At 37.5% G+C, this 21328-nt stretch overlaps 1 protein-coding gene across 3 annotated transcripts in view; it reads right to left on the reverse strand.

Moving 5' to 3' along the window:
- The window catches only part of MTF2 (metal response element binding transcription factor 2), a 63311-nt gene extending 42483 nt beyond the window's left edge, over positions 1–20828 (reverse strand). Inside the window, exon 1 of one of the 3 annotated variants that reach the window (XM_025996509.2) lies at positions 20513–20828. In XM_025996509.2, coding sequence (XP_025852294.2) covers positions 20513–20517 — 5 coding nt within the window. In that variant the 5' untranslated portion in view covers positions 20518–20828. The remainder of the gene's footprint in view (positions 1–20512) is intronic. The other 2 variants (XM_025996510.2, XM_025996511.2) reach the window with 2 other exon arrangements.
- Positions 20829–21328: the final 500 nt, after the last annotated feature.

Here is a 21328-nt window from a genome sequence, read left to right on the forward strand (position 1 = left end):
GAAAGGGGCTCTAATACCAGGTAAACTCGGGGGCTTTTTCACAGAACTACCTTGGAAGCTTTGATATGTTAAGACACACATTACAGTTTTTTGCTAACATTATATCACAAGGACTCCCACTCCCTCACGATGTATCAGCTCAAAAAAACTACAGTTTTAAGGCAGTGGTTCTCAAATGTAATCAATTCCATAGACCAGTACCAATCTATAGCAAAGTAAGAAAAGCAAGGACAATATATTTTTAATTAAGTTAAAATTAATCACCTTAAGCCATTCTGTATTTTGAGAGCACATCCTTCTTAAATTCTTAGTACCTTTTCTTTAGTGAGTGAAGGTAGTAAGTGGCAATTTCTAAACATTCTTACTTTTCCAAAATAAAAAGCTGGCAACCCTATGTCAGTACACTATTTCCATTCTGCCAAAGACAGTCAATCGTTCATGAAAATCAAATCAGAGAATCTTTAGAAAACACTTATTGGCATGATAGGCAAAAAACAAAAAAACAAAACAACTCTGAGGAAAGAAGTCAAAACAAAAATAGAAAGATAACCTAGAAAAAAAAATATCCTAAAAAAACAAAAAACAAACAAACAAACAAACAAAAAAAACAAGGAAAACCAGTAGTAGTAGTAGTATGTACCTAATAGGTTAAATAAAATGAATAATAAAAACTGTTTATTGAAGTTAACAATTCCAAAGTCACCTAAGACCACAGAGTTCAAATGCCAGACCACATTGGGTTTAGAAGCAAAGACAAACAAACAGGCTGAGTTTAGGTTACTTTTCTAAAACTGTGGCTCCTCAAGGAAATCAAGGAGGTTTGGGGGTGGAAAATATCTAAACATTAATACTAGTTGTTGCTTACAAAAATGAAGAAACTGTTAAAACTAAAGGAAAAATAACATTCATAATCTAAGAAACCTACTCTCTTACTTGCATACACTGATGATAAAGATTAATCTGTGTAACATACATATTAAAAACCAAATCAAACAATATTTTAGAAATTTATACCTAAATCACTCTCTTGAAGTTCTAAAAATGTCAGGTAATACTGGATTACATCCCCAAGCTCTTGACTCTTAATATATGGTAAACTCTAGCAGGCCACATTGTCTTGTAGACAAAGTTAGTCTCAGTATTTGTCATCTGGTATCCCAATTATGAACTGGTCATAAAATAAGTGGTACGGTCAAAAATATTTGCAGACTTAACAAGTGGTAAAATGCCACTATCGAGCCTCTAGACCATAGTTTATTTAGCTACAAGGCTTTTACTGGCCTAATTTAAGCCTACCAGTAATGAAAGGCATTTCTAGAGATGATTCAACTTGATTACGTTTCCTAGGATAGGAATAGCTGGCTGCCCCTGATTTTGACACAACTCAAGGACATCTGTCTCTAGTTTCCTTTTTCAAAGCTCTGCATTTAAGAGTCTTGTGTAGATAAATACAAAAGGACTTTATAAATAGTTCAAACAAAACTAAAATATTAAAATATTTACTAGGCTGGACATGGATGGGGCTAAAGAGTAAAATTTTAAGCAAAATAAGTCAGAGAAAGATAAATACCATACGATTTCACTCCTATGCAGAATTAAAGAAACTAACGACCAGGAGGGAGAAAAAGGGAGAGAAAGAGAGACAAACCAAGAGTCTTAACTAAGGAGAACAAACTGATTATTAAGAGAGAGAAGGGTAGGAGGGATGGATTATTAAATAGGTGATGGGGATTAAAGAGCACACTTGTCATGATGAGCACTGGGTGACACATGAAATTTCTGACTCACTGTATTGTACATGTGAAACTAATATAGTACTGTATGTTAACTATACTGGAATTAAAGACAATTAAAAATAAATTTTAAAGATATTTACTAGGCTGAAAAGGTTAGAAATACAGGTTAGTTTTTTCCTCCTGTAGGAGGAGTTACTACATCTTTGCATCTTAAGATCTAGCCATACAGGGCTCCTTTTTCAATTCTTTACAAACCAAGATCTTTCCCACCCAAGATATCCATACATATTGTACCTAATATCAAAACTGCCCTCTCCACTCCAGCTTTCTTTGCATACGACTGATTCTTCTAAGTAACTCTATAAAGTAGTTGCACTCTACAGTATTCTCTCAGAGAACTCTTGTTCTTTAAAGCGCTTATTATAACCCGTAACTACATTTTTCTCCATTCTTTATTTTGAAAACTGTCAAATATAATCAGAAGAAAATAATAACCATCAATATACTCTTCACCTAGATTCACCCATTAATATTTCACAATTCTCTCTCTCACCCCCATACACACACACCTTTTTTGCTGATCATTTGAAAGTTTCAGACATCATGACACTTTACCTGTAAATATTAGGATGCACACCCCCCCCCCCCCCCCCCCCCCCCCCGGCACCTGAGTGGCTCACTGGTCAAGCATCTGCCTTTGGCTCAGGTCGTGATCCCAGAATCCTGGGATGGAGTCCCACACTGGGCTCCCCACAGGGAACCTGCTTCTCCTTCTGCCTATGCCTCTGCCTCTTTGTGTTCTCTAATGAATAAATAATTAAAACCTTAAAAAAAAAAAAAGAAAAAAGATGTACCTCCTCCCAGAATGAACTTTGTCCCATACAGCCACAAGACTATGATCATAGCCAGCAAATCTAACATTAATATTACTGCCTAATGTACAATCCAAATTCCTTTTTTGACATGAAAATGTTCTTTAAAGCTTTTTCAAAATCTAGGATCCAGCAGAATTCACACATTGTATTTGTCATGTTTCTTTCCTTTCCTTAATCTCAACTATATCCTTGTTTTAACAGGATATTTTTTGAAGCCATCTTCTAACTTCTATGCTGAATGCTAACATGCTACATATTCTGGATTTGTCTTATTGTTTCCTCATGACTGAAATGAGGTTAAACAGTTTTAGTAGAAACACTATATTGATGATGCTGTGTTTACTTGTTTTGTATGTGGGTGTGTGACTCCTTCAAAATACTGCATACTCCACAAGGGCAGTATAAATAGCTTTTTTCACCAATGCATTTCAACCACCTAAGACAATGTCACATATAGGAGTCCTCAATAACATTTGTTGAACAAATAAGAAAACAAATTCTCCACAGCACATACTATCAACTATTTTCTTCAAGAGAGGCAACCAATAGATATTTATGTTAACTTATGATTAAGAGATGTTAGAAACCAAAACTATGAGAATGTTTTGAAATTTAGTATAAATATATTTTCAGCAACAGATAAAGCGTTCTTTCTTTTATTTCAAGCTTTTATTTGAATTCTAGTTAACATAATAGTGTAATGTTAGTTTCTAGAATTTAGTGATTCATCATTTACATAGAACACCCAGTGTTCATTACAGCAAGTTCCCTCCTTAATACCCATCACCCATTTAACCCATCCCCCGCACCAACCTCCCCTCCAGCAACCCTCAGTTTGTTCTCTACAGCTAAGAGTCTGCTTTATGGTTTAACTCTCTCATTTTTTTCTCCTATGTTCATCTGTTTTGTTTCCTAAATTCCACATGTGAGAGGAATCATGTGGTATTTGTCTTTCTATGACCAACTTATTCTGCTTAGCATAACACATTCTAAGTCCACCTGTGGCGTTGCAAATGGTAAGATTTCATTCTTTTTTACGGCTAACGTTCCATTGTTTATATATATCACCTCTTCTTTATCCATTCATCAGTTGATGGACATTTGGGTTTTTGCCATAATTTAGCTATTGTTGATGCTTCTATAAACATCAGGGTGCATGTATCCCTTCAAATTAATGTGTTTGTATCCTTTGGGTAAATACCTAGTAATGCAATTGCTGGATCTTCAGATAGTTCTATTTCTACCATTTTGAGGAACCTCCATACTGTTTTCCAGAGTGCTGCACCAGTTTGCATTCCCACCAACAGAGTAGGAGGATTCCTCTTTCTCTGCATCCTCACCAATATCTGTTGTTTCCTAGACTGTTTATTTTAGTCCTTAGGATAGGTATGAGGTGGTATCCCATTGTTTGATTTTTTATTTCCCTGATGAAAAATAATCTTGATCATCGTTTCATGTGTCTGTTAGCCATCTGTATGCCTTCTTTGGAAAAAAGTCTACTCATGTCTTCTGCCCTTTGTTTAACTGGATTATTTTGTTTTTTGGGGTATTGAGTTTGATAAGATCTTCATAGGTTTTGGATACTAGCCCTTTAACAGATAATATCACTTGCAAATATCTTATCCCATTCAGAAGGTCGCCCTTTAGTTTTGTTGACGTTTTCCAGTAGGTAAGCTCTTAACCAGAGTTAAGATGCATAAAATGCTATCTACCTAACGGAGAATTTACAAAGTACTATCACAAAGTCCTCAGAGGAGTTCAAGCGCTCACAAAAGATTAATATTGAAGACAGGAGGATATGACACTCTCTTCTCAATGAAAATTGATTTGTTTTGCTCCTGTATGTTTAGAGCATCCTAGTATTAGAAAACTAATTCTCAAACAAAACAAAACAACTCTCCTAGGACAATGTGGTGGTAAATATGCCAGCCACTCTTGAAAGAGCTAAAAGTTCAAAATGATTAAGATCTAGTTTCTTGGGATCCCTGGGTGGCTCAGCGGTTTAGCATCTGCCTTCGGCCCAGGGCATGATCCTCGAGTCCCGGGATCGAGTCCCACATTGGGCTCCCCATGTGGGGCCTGTTTCTCTCTCTCTCTCTCTCTGTCTCTCATGAATAAATAAAATCTTAAAAAAAAAAAAAAAAGATCTAGTCTCTTGGCCTCTGGGAACGTGAAATCAAGAGAAAGCAGATACATATTTTTCAAAAACCTTAGGAGCGTTAGCTAGATATATATGCAAAGTTATTACTACGCAACAAAAAGTTCTTTTAAAAAAATAATTTTTGTTATGTACAAATCCTTAGAAAGAGGAACTTGATGAAAGGTCTGTTGGAGCATTCAATTTCTTCACTAGCAAGGCAGGGTCTTATTTCAGAGAAAACAGAAGCCACAAACATGAAATTCCTCACCTTCTCCTTACCCTTCCTTCCCCGAAATCTATCCAAAAAAGCATGTACCTAATTCACTTCTGTAAAGTGGACATGGCTTTTCTCTCTCCAGTTAGAGAATAATCTCACTTGATAAAGTTAATTGATAAATTAACTTCTTTCCTTTATTTTAAATCTTAATTTTCCTTGATGCAAATCTGCCATAACCAAAATGAAATTAAAAAGAAAAACAATAGTCCTTACAGATGATTTCATTTTTCTCACTTTCACCAATAAACTTTAAAAAGTACAATCCACTTACTCCATTACAAATTGACTGTCCTGATTACTGTTAACAATTGCATCAAAGACCTCCAAATAACCAAATACTAGATAGACAATGTCCTTGTTTCAGTTCTCACCATACCCAATCTGTGTGTAATAACTGATGGTCATGACCTTTTTCTTGAAATTCACTTCCTTTGTTTCTGAGATACCTATCACCTGTAGTAAGTGATTCTTCTCATACCTTTCTGATGTTTCTGTACTGATTTTTCCTCCCCTGCCAACCCTTTAAAATGCTGCAGTGGTCTAGGGCTCCTTTCTTTTGTCCTACATGTTCTGCATGTTCTCCTAATGCTTCACTTAATTGTTATCTGTTGCCAATTTCTAAATCTCCAGTCTCATCCTGTCTCACAAGCTTTAGACCACTACTGCCAATTGCCCTAGACATCTCAACCTGGATTCTCCTAGCACCTTTAATTTAACAGAAATGAGATTTTCTTCAATTTCTTCCCCTTTCTCCAGTTAATGCCATTACTGTCTTACCAGTTCTTAATCTAGAAGTGTTATTTGATTCTTCCCTCTTTCCTAACCCTCCAAATATTCAGCAAGTCCTAATTATTCCTTAAAGTTCATCTCTCAAACATCTCCTAAAACCACTACCTTATTTCAGGTCATTACCAGTTCTCACCTGCACTATTACCATATACTTCTCTAACTGATCTTCCTGCTACAGATCCATCCTTTAATTAATGCACTTTCAATTTGCAGTATGGAAAACCTGTTTTAATTACTCTCTTGCCTAAACAGCTCCAACTGGTTGGTCCTACTGCCTAGACAAGTCATTAACCAAAGGACAATTTTTCACATTTTAACTCTACGAAATGTAGATCTGTGTTGTAAGTGGTGATATAATCAGCATATAGCCAGACAGCATGAACAAAGTACTCATTACCAATGCATATAATAAATACACTAACAGCACCAGAATCAAAACATAGAGAATTGGTGTTCATAGCCAATGGGGAGGAAATATTAAAGAAAATGCTGAGGCATCTTTTATCCTAAAGAAACCAAATGGTTGTGAGAGAAGGTGGAGTACACAGTAAATGAGACATGTTCAGCTGGTTTCTCAAAGTGAGAATCAAGAACAGACATACTATCCTTAACTATAAATCTGCAATAGAGCCCAGCACCAATTTTTATAATTACTTTAATACTCATATAGATTAGCTTAAGTAATACTGTCCCTAATACTCAATACTAATACACAAAATTGACACTGAGTAAACTATACTACAGAACTGAAAAGTGATTCAGAATCCACACACATACAAAACCCTACTAGAATAAACCAGATCAGCAAAGTTGCAGAATACAAGGTTAATATATAACAATCAAAAGCATTCCTATGTGCTACCAGTGAATAATCTGAAAATGAAATTAAGGAAAAAATTCCATTTGCAATAGCACCAAATAAAAACAAAATACTTAGGAATAAATTTAACAACAAAATATAAGGCTTGTGCAATGAAAACTGCATAACAAAGAGAAGGTAATTAAGTAAAACTTACATAACTAGAAAGAAGACATCCCATGTTTCTGGATGTTAACATTTGTTTTTTTTGTTTGTTTGTTTTGTTAGGATGTTAACATTGTTAAGAGCACAATATTTCCTAAATGGAGCTACAGATTCATTACAGTATCAAAATTCCAGCTGCATCTTTTTTGCAAAAACTGACAGACTGCTCCTAAAATTCATATAGAAGAACAAGAAATTGGGATACCTAGGTAGCTCAGTGGGCATCTGCCTTTGGCACAGGGCATGATCCCCAGGTCCTGGGATCAAGTCCTGCATGGGGCTCCCGGCGGGGAGCCTGCTTCTCCCTCTGCCTATGTCTCTGCCTCTCTGTGTCTCTCATGAATAAATAAAATCTTTAAAAAAAAAAAATAAGAACAAGAAATCCAGAATATCCATTGAACATTAAAAAGAAGAAAACCAAAAGACTCACACGTCCCCATTTCAAAAGTTAACACAAAGTAATAATAATAGAGACATTATGATACAGGCATAAGGACACAAAAGTGAAATAAAATTGAGAGCACTTGGGTGACTCAGTGGTTGAGCGTCTGCCTTTGGCTCAGGTCATGACCCCAGGGTCCTGGAATCAAGTCCCACATCAGGCTCCTCACAAGGAGCCTGCTTCTCCCTCTGCTATGTCTCTGCCTCTCTCTGTGTGTCCCATGAATAAATAAATAAAATCTTTAAAAAGGAAAGGAAAAAGGAAAAAGGAAAAAGGAAAAAGGAAAGGGAAAGGGAAAGGGAAAGGGAAAGGGAAAGGGAAAGGGAAAGGGAAAGGGAAAGGGAAAGGAAAGGAAAGGAAAGGAAAGGAAAGGAAAGGAAAGGAAAGGAAAGGAAAGGAAGAAAAAAGAATATTGATAATCTGGAAACAAATCCTTACATTCACGTTCAACGGATCTTTGAAAAGAATGTCAAAACAAATCAACAGGGAAGAAGTTTTTTAACAAATGGTTCAAGGAAATTGGTATTCACATCTTTAAAAAAGATGAAGCTGGACACCTACCTCATCACATGCAAAAATTAACTCAAAATGGATTATAGACTAACCCTAAGAGGTAAAATTACATAATTCTTAGAAAAAAAAAAAAAACAGAATTTGTGTCACCCTGTGTCAGGCAACATTCTTTGATAGGACATCAAAAGCACATGCAAAACAAGAAAAAGGATAATTAGACTTCATCAAAATTAAAGACTTTGTGTTTCAAAGAACATCATCAAGTCAAAGAACAACCCAAAGAATAGGAGAAAATAATTGCAACCCACAAAGCTGATAAAGAACTTCTAACCATACCACATAAATAATTTAATTTTTTACATGGGCAAAGGACCCGAATAGACAGTTCTCCAAAGAAGGTATACAAAAAGCTAATAACTACATAGAAAAGATGCTCAACATCATTACTCATCAAGATAATACGAATCAAAGCCACAATGAGATACCACTGCACACCCACTAGAGTGCTTATAACCAAAAAGACAGACAAGTATTGGTAAAGATGTAAAGAAACTAGAACCCTCACAGCTGCTGGTGAGACTAAAAGGGTGCAGGCTCTTTGCAAAACAGTTCAGCAGTTTCTCAAAACCTTAAACACACAGGTTTCATCTGACCTTGCAATTCCACTCCTAGATATGTAACCAAGAGAAATGGAAATACATGTCCACACAAACCCTGTAAATGAACATTCACTGCAAATAAAAACTGTAACAGCAAAAGGTGGAAACAATCCAAATGCCTATCAACTGATGAACGGATTAACAAAATCATATAAATATCCACACAATGAAACACATTTTGGCTGTAAAAAGGAATGATACATGCTACAACATGGATGTACCTGAAAACATTATGCTAAGTGAAGAAGCCAGACACAATAGGCCATATATTATATGGTTCCATTTATGTGAAATGTCCAGGATAGGCAAAATAAAAACATAGAAAATAGATCAGTGGTTGCCAGGGGATGGAGCGGGGAGGAGGAAATGGGAAGTGAATGCTAACTGGTATGGGATTTCTTTTGGAGGTAAAAAAATTTCTAAAATTAGGCAGTTGGTGATGATTACATGTTCTATGGGGTAGGGGGAAACCACTAAATTGTAGAACTTAAAGGGTTAATTTTAATGGCATATGATATATTTCAATAAGGCTGGTTTTTTTTTAGTGACTCCAAAGACTTAATAGGAAATTGTAGGAATACCTTAACACAATGTATTTCAATTATATTTTCCTTATGTTTACACAAGATTGATAGATATTAAAAAGCTGTATTACAATTGGTATAAAATAAAAATTTTACATGTTAAGTACATGGGGTTGTCAAGAAACAGACCATAAGGGCTTTATCTGTCATGTTTGGAACCTATAAACAAGTATGTTTCAATCTTTTTTTTCTATCTTGGCCCAAAGCTTCTAAAAATCTCCATTAATAAAAGCAACTCACTAGAGCATTAATTCTCCTTCCCTTCATTTCTTCTTCAAGAAGAATTTAAAATTTTTAAAGATTATTTATTTATTAAGAGAGAAAGTCGCAGGAGGAGGGACAGAGGGAGAGAGGCAGACTCCCTGCTAAGGGCAGAGCCAGACCCCAGAACCCAGATATCATGACCTGAGCCAAAATCAAGAGTAGAACCCTCAATCAACTAAGCCACCTTAGTGCCTTATTTATCTCCCCATGTTCCTAAGATACCATCATTCTTGAGGAGCATCTCAAGAACTGGCTGCCTTCTATACATCTAAACCATCATTGGTATGACCAGCAGCTGGTCCTGGGAGAAAAGAAAAGAAGAAAAATGATGCTTTAACCTACAAGAAAAGTATATGAAAAGAACTAATAAGGAAGGATGAATAAGCACTGCTGTCCCAAAGTAAAGCCATAACCATTCTAGCACCAAGGGAAATAGCTTTCGTCTCTCCACATTTCATCATAAATTAAAACCTGCCATGCCATGTATCCAAACATAGTTTCCTGATTTAATAAAAATTGAAAACCTACAATACAAAAGACAAATTCTAAGAAAAGTGACTCCAAAGAAAACAATCCAGAGAACAGGAGAGAGCTTAAAAAATAAAGTCTAATTGATATACATAGAAAAAGTCAAGGATCAAGGAGGGTCAGTCAATTAAGCATCTGATTCTTGATTTGGGCTCAGATTATGATCTCAGGGTTGTGAGATTAAGCCCCATGTTAGGCTTGCGCTGGGCATGAAGGCTGCTTAAGATTTTCTCTCCTGCCCCTCCCACCTCTACGTGAGCTCTCAGGAAGGGAAGGGAAGGGAAGGGAAGGGAAGGGAAGGGAAGGGAAGAAGGGAAGAAGGAAGGAAGGAAGGAAGGAAGGAAGGAAGGAAGGAAGGAAGGGAGGGAGGGAGGGAGGGAGGGAAGGAAAGGAAAGGAAAGGAAAGGAAAGGAAAGGAAAGGAAAGGAAAGGAAAGAGGAAGGAAGGAAGGAAGGAAGGAAGGAAGGAAGGAAGGAAGGAAGGAAGGAAGGAAGGAAGGAAAGAAAGAAAGAGAAAGAAAAAGAGAAGAGAAGAGAAAGTGAGTTAAGGATCTGTTGAATCCATAAATTAAAAATACAATGTGAAAAAGGTACAGAGCCCAACAATGAACTCCTGAAAATTAAAAAAAAAAAAAGAAAGAAAAAATATTTAATTGAACTAAAAGAATAAGTCAATGAAAATGTTCCCAGGCAGGGTGTCTGGGTGGCTCAGTCGGTTGGTTTGGTTAAGTGTCTGCCTTCAACCAAAGTCATAATCTCAAGGTCCTGGGATCCAGCCCAGAGTCCTGGCTCCTTGCTCAGCAGGGAGGCTGCTTCTCCCTCTCCCTTTGCTCCTCCCTCTATTCTCTCTTTCTCTCTCTCTCTCAAATAAATCTTTAGAAAATGGAAAGAAAATGTCCCCAGAGTACTAGGAGCAGGTAATCAAGGAGAGAGAAAATATAAAAGAAGCCTTCAACAAAAGATAATGCAGAAGGCAAAATTATTTTTTTGATCCTATGTATATTTTCACTCAAAAATTTGATTTTGCATACTGCTCTGAAACATGCCCTTTTACTTCAACAATATATCAGGAACATCTTTCTGTACCTAGCAATTAAATTTCTTTAACGTCTTTTTTACTTATTTTTGCTGCCTAATATTTTTTCACTGATATATATTATATTAACTTCAGGTATACAACAGAATGATTCAATATTTGTTTTTGTTTTTTTTTTTCTTTTGCAATATTTGTATATATTGCAAAATAATCACTACAATGTCTTGTTAATATGCATCACCATGGTTACAAAACTGTGATGGGAACTTAAAGCAACTCTTAGCAACTTTCAAATATGCAATTCGATATAATTAACTAGAGTCACCATGATGTACTTTACTTTACATCTTTGTAACCTATTTACTTCATAACTTCCATAGTACCTTTTGATCCCTTCACCCATTTACCACCACTGCCCTCTCCTCCCTGCCCAAACACCAATCTGTTCTCTGTATTCATGAACTCAGTTTTTTGTTGTTGCTGTTTTAGATTCCACATGTGAGATCATACAGTATTTGTCTTCCTAACTTACCTCAGTAGCATAATGTCTTCAACATCCGGGACACCTGGGTGGCTCACGGGTTTAGCGCCTGCCTTCAGCCCAGGGCGTGATCCTAGAGTCCCGGGATCAAGTCCCACATGGGGCTCCCTGCATGGAACCTGCTTCTCCCTCTGCCTATGTCTCTGGCTCTCTCTCTCTCTCTCTCCCTGTGTCTCTCATGAATAAATAAATAAAATCTTAAAAAAAAAAATGTCTTCAACATCCATCTATGTTATTGCAAATAGCAAGATTTAATTCTTTTATATGGCTAAATAATATTGCATTGCATGCTTATCCCACATTTTCTTTATCCACTTATTCATCAGTGAACGCCTAGTTGTTTCCATATGTTGGTTATTATAAAAAATGCTGCAAAGAACAAGGGGATGCATATAGTGTTTTGAGTTAGCGTCTTCATTTTCTTTAAATACCCAAAAGTAGAATTGCTGAATCTTTGGTAGTCCTATTTTCAGTTTTTTTTGTTAAGATTTTATTTATTTATTCATGAGAGACACAAAGAGAGGCAAAGACATAGGTTGGGGAGAAGCAGGCTCCCTGCGGGAAGCCCAATGGGGAACTCAATTGCAGACCGCAGGATCAAGACCTGAGCCAAAGGCAGATGCTCAACCACTGAGCCACCCAGGTGCCCCCCTATTTTTAATATTTTAGGGAACCTCCATACTGTTTTTCATAGTAAATGAACCAATTTACAGTTTCACCAGCAGTATACAAACGTTCCCTTTTCCCTACATCCTTGCCAACACTTACTATTTCTTGTCTATAATAGCCATTCCAACAGGTGTGAGGAAAGTTACTTTTTAAATAACAAAAGAAAATTTCCCAGGAACAAAGGGAAATAGGAATCTTCAAAACAACTGAACTTTCAAAGTACTGATTTTTAAAAATCCTAAATTCACAGAAAATTGCATAACTGACAATAGGAGATCACAAATTTCCAAAGACAAAAATCAAGTTACCTACAAGAAAATCAAACTTGGGGTGCCTGGGTGGCTGCGTCTCAAATTTTTTCTATGAAGAGACAAAAAAATCTGCTTAAGAAGAGGCTAGGAATGCTAACCTAAACACCATGTAACATATGAAACCCTAACTGCCTAAAGAAACAGAGGACTAAAGTAGCAGGTCTTCAGGTATGTTCCCTGGGGGTCTACAAGGTCACAGCTAGTTTTAAAATAATATTAAGGGGTAAATAAAAAAATTTTTTTAAAAAGGGATCCCTGGGTGGCGCAGCGGTTTAGCGCCTGCGTTTGGCCCAGGGCGCGATCCTGGAGACCCGGGATCAAATCCCACATCGGGCTCCCAGTGCATGGAGCCTGCTTCTCCCTCTGCCTATGTCTCTGCCTCTCTCTCTCTCTGTGTGACTATCATAAATAAATAAATAATTTTTAAAATAATAATAATAATATTAAGGGGCACCTGGATGTTTCAGGCAGTTAAGCATCTAACTGGATCTTAGCTCAGGTCTTGATCTCAGGGTCATGAGTTCAAGCCCCATGTTAGGCTCCATGCTGGACATGGAGCCTACTTAAAAATAAATTTATCTGCCTTTCTCCCTTCTCATTCTCCCACAAGTTTACAGTGGGATTTTCCAGAGGCTAAGTAATATGTTATGATTTCACTCTGAAAACTAATGGTATATGAACATATGTACTCATTTTTACATTTTCTCAGTTTTCATTTTTAACACAGTAAATATTGGAGATAACCCACATAAAAGTTCTTGAGGTCTTCAATAATTAAAGAGTGTAAAAGGGTCCTGAGACCAAAAAGTTTGAGAATCACTGAACTAGGATATACTGTGACAATGTTCTAAATATTTTTTAATGTATGCAAATAACCACTTTTGTTTATTCCTCTCCAACAAGCAGCAATAAAACTCTTAAAAACTTAAGATAACATCATATTCTTCTGCTTGTTTTTTAGAAACAAAAATATAAGAGATGATTTAGACAACTGTTAAAAGTGGAAAAGACTGAAACCTAGAAAAAAACAGAAAAAAGGAAACTCAGGACAAACTTGACTTTGAGAAGGATTCAATCCTCAATGACTATTCTCGTCACTAATCTAAGGGAAAAACAGTGCCCATCGTTTTCATTATAATCTAAACCTTTTTTTTTAAGATTTTATTTATTCATTCATAGAGACACAGAGAGATTGAGTCAGAGACCCAAGCAGAGGGAGAAACAGGCTCCATGCAAGGAACCCAACATGGGACTCGATCCCAGGTCTCCAGGATCATGCCCTGGACCAAAGGTGGCCCTAAACTGCTGAGCCACTCGGGCTGCCCTAAATCTTATTTCAGTTTTAGAAAGTACCTGGAAAGTCATTTACTTCCAAGGAAGTGAAAAAAAATCCATCTTTATAATATCCCTAAATAAGATGATCATGCAGCCTCTGCTTGAACACTTCGTTGAATGGAGAATTTTCTCTCACAACACCTAAGTGCAATTTTATATAGCCTTTAATAGTCCACAAGTTTGGGATCCCTGGGTGGCACAGCGGTTTGGCGCCTGCCTTTGGCCCAGGGCGCGATCCTGGAGACCCGGGATCGAATCCCACGTCGGGCTCCCAGTGCATGGAGCCTGCTTCTCCCTCTGCCTGTGTCTCTGCCTCTCTCTCTCTCTCTCTCTCTGTGTGACTATCACAAATAAATAAAAATTTAAAAAAAAATAGTCCACAAGTTTCCCAGACTACAAAGTTCTACTACTTTATTAACCACCAATTTAAAATATCTTAAATATAAGTGTGATGAAAACAGTGCTAAAATATTTTTCCTTTCTCAAGTATTTCCTTTGCACAACTCCTAGTGATGTTTTCGTAAGAACTGGTAAATTTCTAATCTTGACCCTAGAACAGAATCTACCACTTCTCAACCCTGGCTACAAAACAAAATCAAGTGGGAAAATTTTTAAAATAGAAAAATATACACCCACCAAACCTGGAATTTGGTATCTCTGGGATATGAGTTCCAAGAAACTGATTTTGTTTGTTAGGGTTTTGTTTTTTGAGGGGGCTTTAAGCTCTACAAGTGATTCTGGTGTTTATGTAATGTCAATTAGAACTATATGGACTAGTCAGCAAATTTTTTAAAGATTTCTTTATTTGGGTGAATGGAAGGACAGAGGGAGAGAAAATCTCAAGCAAACCCCCACTGAGCATGAAGACTGACATAGGGCTTGATCCCAGAACCCTAAAGATCATGCCTTGGGTGGAAACCAAGAGTCAGATCCTTAACCAAGTGTGCCACCCACGTGCCTGGGCTGCTCAGCAATTTATAAAACATCCCAGGGTGTTTTTTGTTCATAGGCTTCATGATACTTGGGCGATTCTTTGTTCTATATAACAACTCTTCTGGAAAATGATTTTGTAAATAAATAATATACATTACACCTAGAGTTTATAAAGTGCTGTCTCCTTTATTTCCTTCTTGACCCTGGAGCAATCCTGTGAATAATAAGGCAGGTAACATTATTATTTAGTAGATTAAAAACAAAACAAAACACAAAACCTAAAGCAACTGCAGAGCTCCAAGTTAAAAGCATATCCTAATCTTCTGAGTATATATGCAGTACTCTCTACTAGACAACAGCCTTCTCATTTTCCCACTCCCAACCACAACCAAAAAAGTTTAGAGTTTTTACTACAATATAAACTTCACTAGCAGGGGTAGAGAAAAACAAAAGCTCATATTTAGTTTGTTTTTATCACCTGACAGAAATCAAACAAATTCAACCCACTCTTGCTATGCCTGCTTTAGGCCACTTTTTTCCCTAATTTTTATTTAACTGAATTTTTTCATTTGAGGTAATTGTAGATTTACATGCAGTTGTGAAAAATAATACATTCCATGTAACATTTACCAGCTCTCCCAAAAGGTAGCATCTTTAAGAATGATAGACTATCAGAACCAAAATATTAGCATCAATACAGTCAAGCTACCAGTATTTCCAACGTCAAAAGGATCCCTCACATTGCCCTGTTCCCCTAATCTTAGGCAATATTTGGAAGTATAAACTCACTAATTCCTTACTCAGCTTTATCCATTCAAAATATCAGAAATGTCTTCACAAGCCACAAAACAAAAACAAAAACTTTATATCACAAAGTACTGGTGGTCAGGACTGTCACAACACAATATAAGATTATTAAGCCACTTCTACAATATTCCTTGCAGGATGGAATTTTCAAGGTAAGGCTGCAGTTCTAGCTTTATGAAACAAAAAAAAATTTTTTTAATTTTAACATGCATACTTAATGATTCTATTTACATGAAATTCTAGACAAAATTGATCTAAAGTGGAAAAAATCAGAACAATTGCTGCAGCAGAGAATGGCTAAAAAGACTAAATTTGAGCTTTCTGGGAAGAGAAAAATAGTCTATACCATGATAAGGGTTGAAGTTTCACAGGTATATCCATTTGTCAAAACTGTACTGGCATTAGGCAACATTTCCTTAGATATGAAATCAAAAGCACAAGTAAAACAAGAAAAAGGATTAGATTTCATCAAAATTAAAGACTTTGTGTTTCAAAGGACATCAAGTGAAAGAACAACCCAAAGAATAGGAGAAAATAATTGCAAACCACAAAGCTGATAAAGGACTTCTATCCACACCACATAAAGACTGCTTACAACTCAACAGTGAAAACACAATAATACAATTTTTAAATGGGCAAAGGACCTGCTTGAAAAGATGCTCAATATCATTACTCATCAGGGTAATACAAATCAAAGCCACAATGAGATACCACTGCACACCCACTAGAGTGCTTATAACCAAAAAGACAGACAAGTATTGGTAAAGATGTAAAGAAACTAGAACCCTCACAGCTGCTGGTGAGACTAAAAGGGTGCAGGCTCTTTGCAAAACAGTTCAGCAATTTCTCAAAACCTTAAACACACAGGTGTCATCTGACCTTGCAATTCCACTCCTAGATATGTAACCAAGAGAAATGGAAATACATGTCCACACAAACCCTGTAAATGAACATTCACTGCAAATAAAAACTGTAACAGCAAAAGGTGGAAACAATCCAAATGCCTATCAACTGATGAACGGATTAACAAAATCATATAAATATCCACACAATGAAACACATTTTGGCTGTAAAAAGGAATGATACATGCTACAACATGGATGTACCTGAAAACATTATGCTAAGTGAAGAAGCCAGACACAATAGGCCATATATTATATGGTTCCATTTATGTGAAATGTCCAGGATAGGCAAAATAAAAACATAGAAAATAGATCAGTGGTTGCCAGGGGATGGAGGGGAGAGGAGGAAATGGGAAGTGAATGCTAACTGGTATGGGATTTCTTTTGGGGGTAAAAAAATTTCTAAAATTAGGCAGTTGGTGATGATTACATGTTCTATGGGGTAGGGGGAAACCACTAAATTGTAGAACTTAAAGGGTTAATTTTAATGGCATATGATATATTTCAATAAGGCTGTTATTTTTTTTAGTGACTCCAAAGCCTTAATAGGAAATTGTAGGAATACTTTAACACAATGTATTTCAATTATATTTTCCTTATGTTTACACAAGATTGATAGATATTAAAAAGCTGTATATAAAAGGTGAATAATGGAAAGTGAGGGATCCCTGGGTGGCGCAGCGGTTTGGCGCCTGCCTTTGACCCAGGGCGCGATCCTGGAGACCCAGGATCGAATCCCACGTCGGGCTCCCGGTGCATGGAGCCTGTTTCTCCCTCTGCCTGTGTCTCTGCCTCTCTCTCTCTCTCTCTCTCTGACTATCATAAATAAATAAAAAAATTTTAAAAATTTAAAAAAAAAAATGGAAAGTGACTGCTAATGGTTACAGATATTCATTTTGCACTGATAAAAATATTCTGAAATTAGATCATGGTGATGGTTGCACAACTGTGAATACACTAAAAAAGTCAGTAAATTATACCTTAAAAGGGTACATACGTGTGAATTATTTACATATGATATATGCATTATCTCAATAAAGCTATTATTTTAAAAGTATATGGTTAATATATGTAAATTTTACCTAAAAAAGCTTTTTAAAATCATAAAAACAATGGAGTGCAGAGTGCAGAGATATAGATGAAACCTCTATGAATACAAAAAAAGTTTATTATACTATTCTGTTCACTTTATGTTTCTAAATTTTCCTTAATAAAAAAATTTTTAATATAAAAATAAACATTTTTTAAAAAATAACAAAGTAAACTAACTTTGTCAACATCCATTTTTGTTGTTGTTTGACAAAGGAAACAGAATCAGATAACTAAAAGATCAGAGAAGGGGTGCCTGGGTGGCTCGGTTAAGCTTCTGACTTCTGCTCAGGTCATGATCAGGGTCCTGGTAGGGAACCCCAGAGTTGGGCTCCACGCTCAGTGGGGAGTCCACTTCTCCATCTCCCTCTGTCACATCCCCTCCCATGCTCACAGGTGCGTGTGCGCCTCTCAAGTAAACAAAATGTTAAAAAAAAAAATAGAAAAAGGTTAGAGAATTTGCTATCTTTTCATTTTTTGGCAGGGATACAACAGAAGACTTGATGTGAGGCAAAAATGAAGACTACTTCATCTTAAAAATGTACAGAGAATTTCAATCCTTAGTTCCAAGATAGTTCCCTTCCCTTGGGTTCTGATGGTTTCCATGGTTATGAGATCCAACAATTCCTAATATATGGATGCAATACCCTCTAATACTATGCTGTCTAATACAGCAGCCACTAGCTACATATGGCCATTTAAAGCTTAGTTTTATAATGAATTAAATTAAATTATAAATTCAGTTCTCAGTCATACCAGTTACATGTCTAGTGTTCAACATCCATATGTGACTATGGGCTAACATAACTGCATAGAGCATAAACAGGTCACTGCCATCAGTGGAAAAAGTACTATTGAACAGCACTAAACAGGTAAATAAAAAATCTCCACAAACCTATACACTCCAATTTAGGGTTGTTACACAGTATTTTACTGTAATAAACAAATCCTGAAAAACAAGGGAAACAAAACATAAAAATATCAACCAAAGAATATCATTCATGGAAGTTTAGACTAACTAAAACAGTAGTTAAATTTTACTTTCAGAACCACCTAGCTACAGATGTTGACCATGACAACTCTTCAGAGGCAAATTTCCCCATCTGTTAAAAATTATTAGTATACCACCAGTTTCCTAAAGTCAGATATAAAGATTATGCTGAAATAAGAATAAAGCAAATTACACTTTCAGTTAAGGATCTAATGAAAGGTATATTTATAAATCAATGACATCAAAGAATTTATGACCCATTCCAAAATACACAGAATAAAATCCCTTTCCAAACTGAACTTTGAGGCAACCAGCATAATTAAAAAGATCATTAAATATATTTTGTTTCACTAGAAAAAAAGTTTAACCAGATGACTTCTACACTTCTAGTTCTAAAACTGTGTGCATTTCATCCTGATTAAGCATAGATTTCTGTTAATGCCATTAACATGAATATGCAGCATCAGGAAACAGGTGCATTCTTAATTCAAATATTTCAGAATATTTTTAGCACTTTAAAAAAAAACTGAAGGTGAGCAAACTTAAAATGTGCATTCGAATATATTTTTATATTTAGAAACCTAAAAAAACAAGAACAGAATTTCACCTTGTATTCCCTCTCAAGCTTTACTGCAAATGGCCAGAGTGTGAATAACATTATAAATATCAATGATAGAATGCTCTATGTTAAGAAATTTAAAATCAACTCTTTCCTTGCCAAAACTACAGGGCACCTAAAACTGTTAGTCAAAATGGCTCCCCGTAAAGCTTGACAAACCTTTGAAAAAGGTCACTTAATGCAAGTGTATTTTACTTTACCCTCGTAAAATACTCTCAAATTCAGTCTTTGCAATCTACTGCCCAAAACAAAACAAAAAGGAATTCTCAAGAGAGAATGAAAACATGGAAATGAAACCAGCGCGCAGGCAAGGTATACAGAGGGGTCACATGGAATCAATACTGAGGGAGAAAGTTACTACTACCGGAGCATCTGGAGTCCAATTAATTCAGGCACTATTTACATATTTCTAGTTCTGTACTGACCTCATGTGGTGCTTTCTTACGTTATCCACAGGCCTACGTAGGTCTGCATATTTGAATTTGTAAATGGTTCTAACTACGCTTAAAGTGAAATGTTTTCAAGCATAGAATAACATTCCATATCCCTTCTCCCATTGTTCACGAACCCTCTCTGTTCGTCAAATCACCCCGATAAATCCATCTGTTCCCTCTAGTTGCTTCCAAAGAAAAAATTCTAGCAACCAAAGACACCAGATTGTAAAACACACACACACACAGAGTTAAGAGTTCTGGCACTACCAAAATATGTTAAGAAATCTTGGCAAATCAGTTAAAAATCCCTTGAACCGTAATTACCTCAGTTGTGAAAATGAATAATACATATCTACATCCGAGCAGGGAATAGGAGTTAGATTTCATTGTGTCTCTCCCCCTTCTCACACTTTCCCTCCCACTTGTCCCCTTTACAGCTTTCGGGGTTTGCTTCCAGGCTCCACTTAGTGTTTCACTTATCCTGGTACTCCATCCTGCCCTTCTACTCCAGCCCCTTACTCCAATTCCATACAATTCCACCACCCCCTGGTTCCAAACTGCTACTTCCCTTCGCGCCCCCTAAGGTCCCAGGCAGCCCCTCCACTCAGCTCCCCACGTCTCCCTCAGTCCGCATTTCCTAACGGCTCCTCCTCTCGGCTCCCCACCCCCTCATCACCAGGTTCATCCTGCCCCTCCAACCGTCTCCCGCCCCCAGGTTCCTTCCTGCCCCTCCAAACACAGCTTCCCCGTCTCAACGTTTTATCTTGGTCCTCTAACCGACTTCCCTGATGCCTCGCTCGCTCCCTATTTTCTCCGACACCTGACTACTCCATTCTGTCCATTCTTTTCAACATACACATAAATGCAAGGGACCCGCATACACACACTGGAGATCCCACCCCCACTTCGATCCTCCATCTTTCCCTTTTATACTTGCTTCCTTTCTTCCCTCTTTCCCCCCCGCCCGCCCCCACCTCCTCCGGAAGAGCCTGGTTCCCAGGCCAAGGTCTCTCACCTCATTCGGTCACTTCAGTGGTGCCAACCGCTTCATACAGGAAAAAACAACCAATCACGTCCCCTCGGGCGCTTCCCCTGCGAGTCCAAGCACTTACTGGGCACCCGCCCCACCGGGCACCCCGCACATGCACACGCACAAACCGAGGTCCTGGGGACGAGGGTTGAGAGTAGAGCGAGCCTTCTTACACCGGCCTCAAACACAGCCCACTTCGCTACAGCCCTTCGCCATTTTGGTTTCCCGCGGACTGCCGGTGCATTCTGGGAGCGCGGAGCGACTCCGGTGCCGAATGGCAGCTCTCCAGGGCTGCGAGGGGGCGGGGACTGCGCCGCGAGCGCGGAAGGACACGGCGCGCTGCGGCCCTGGCCGGGGCTGAACAAAGAGGGACTCTTTAACGCAGCGGTGCAGGCAGGTCCTTCCGCCGCCGGCGCTAACACAATAGTGGTCGCTGCGCTTCTGGCGGTCGGCTGTCTTACTGCTGTTTCTCTGTCTTATAAAGGAAAGCGTCGTGTCCAGTCTGCACCGTGCATTTTTTTTTTTATCCTGAGAAATGCGGCAGCGCTCTGTACTACGTCTTGTCTTGCCGATTTCCTCCTGTTACCTTAGATAAAGCACGTTTCTTCTATCTTCACCTTGCAGCCTGCTGTTAGAATTGCCTTCAGCGAGCAGATCCTGGATGTCAGAATTAAATTGTGCTCGGCGATTATTGTCCAGTCCCAAATTCTTTATCAGGAGCTCCTTGCATAGAAGATTTTCGGACATTTTTCCCCCTTAACAATGAAAGGTTTTTCTGTGTGTCTGCTTTGCAGTCATTCC

This window comes from Vulpes vulpes, chromosome 3 (genome assembly GCF_048418805.1).
Source record: "Vulpes vulpes isolate BD-2025 chromosome 3, VulVul3, whole genome shotgun sequence".
NCBI lineage: Eukaryota > Metazoa > Chordata > Mammalia > Carnivora > Canidae > Vulpes > Vulpes vulpes.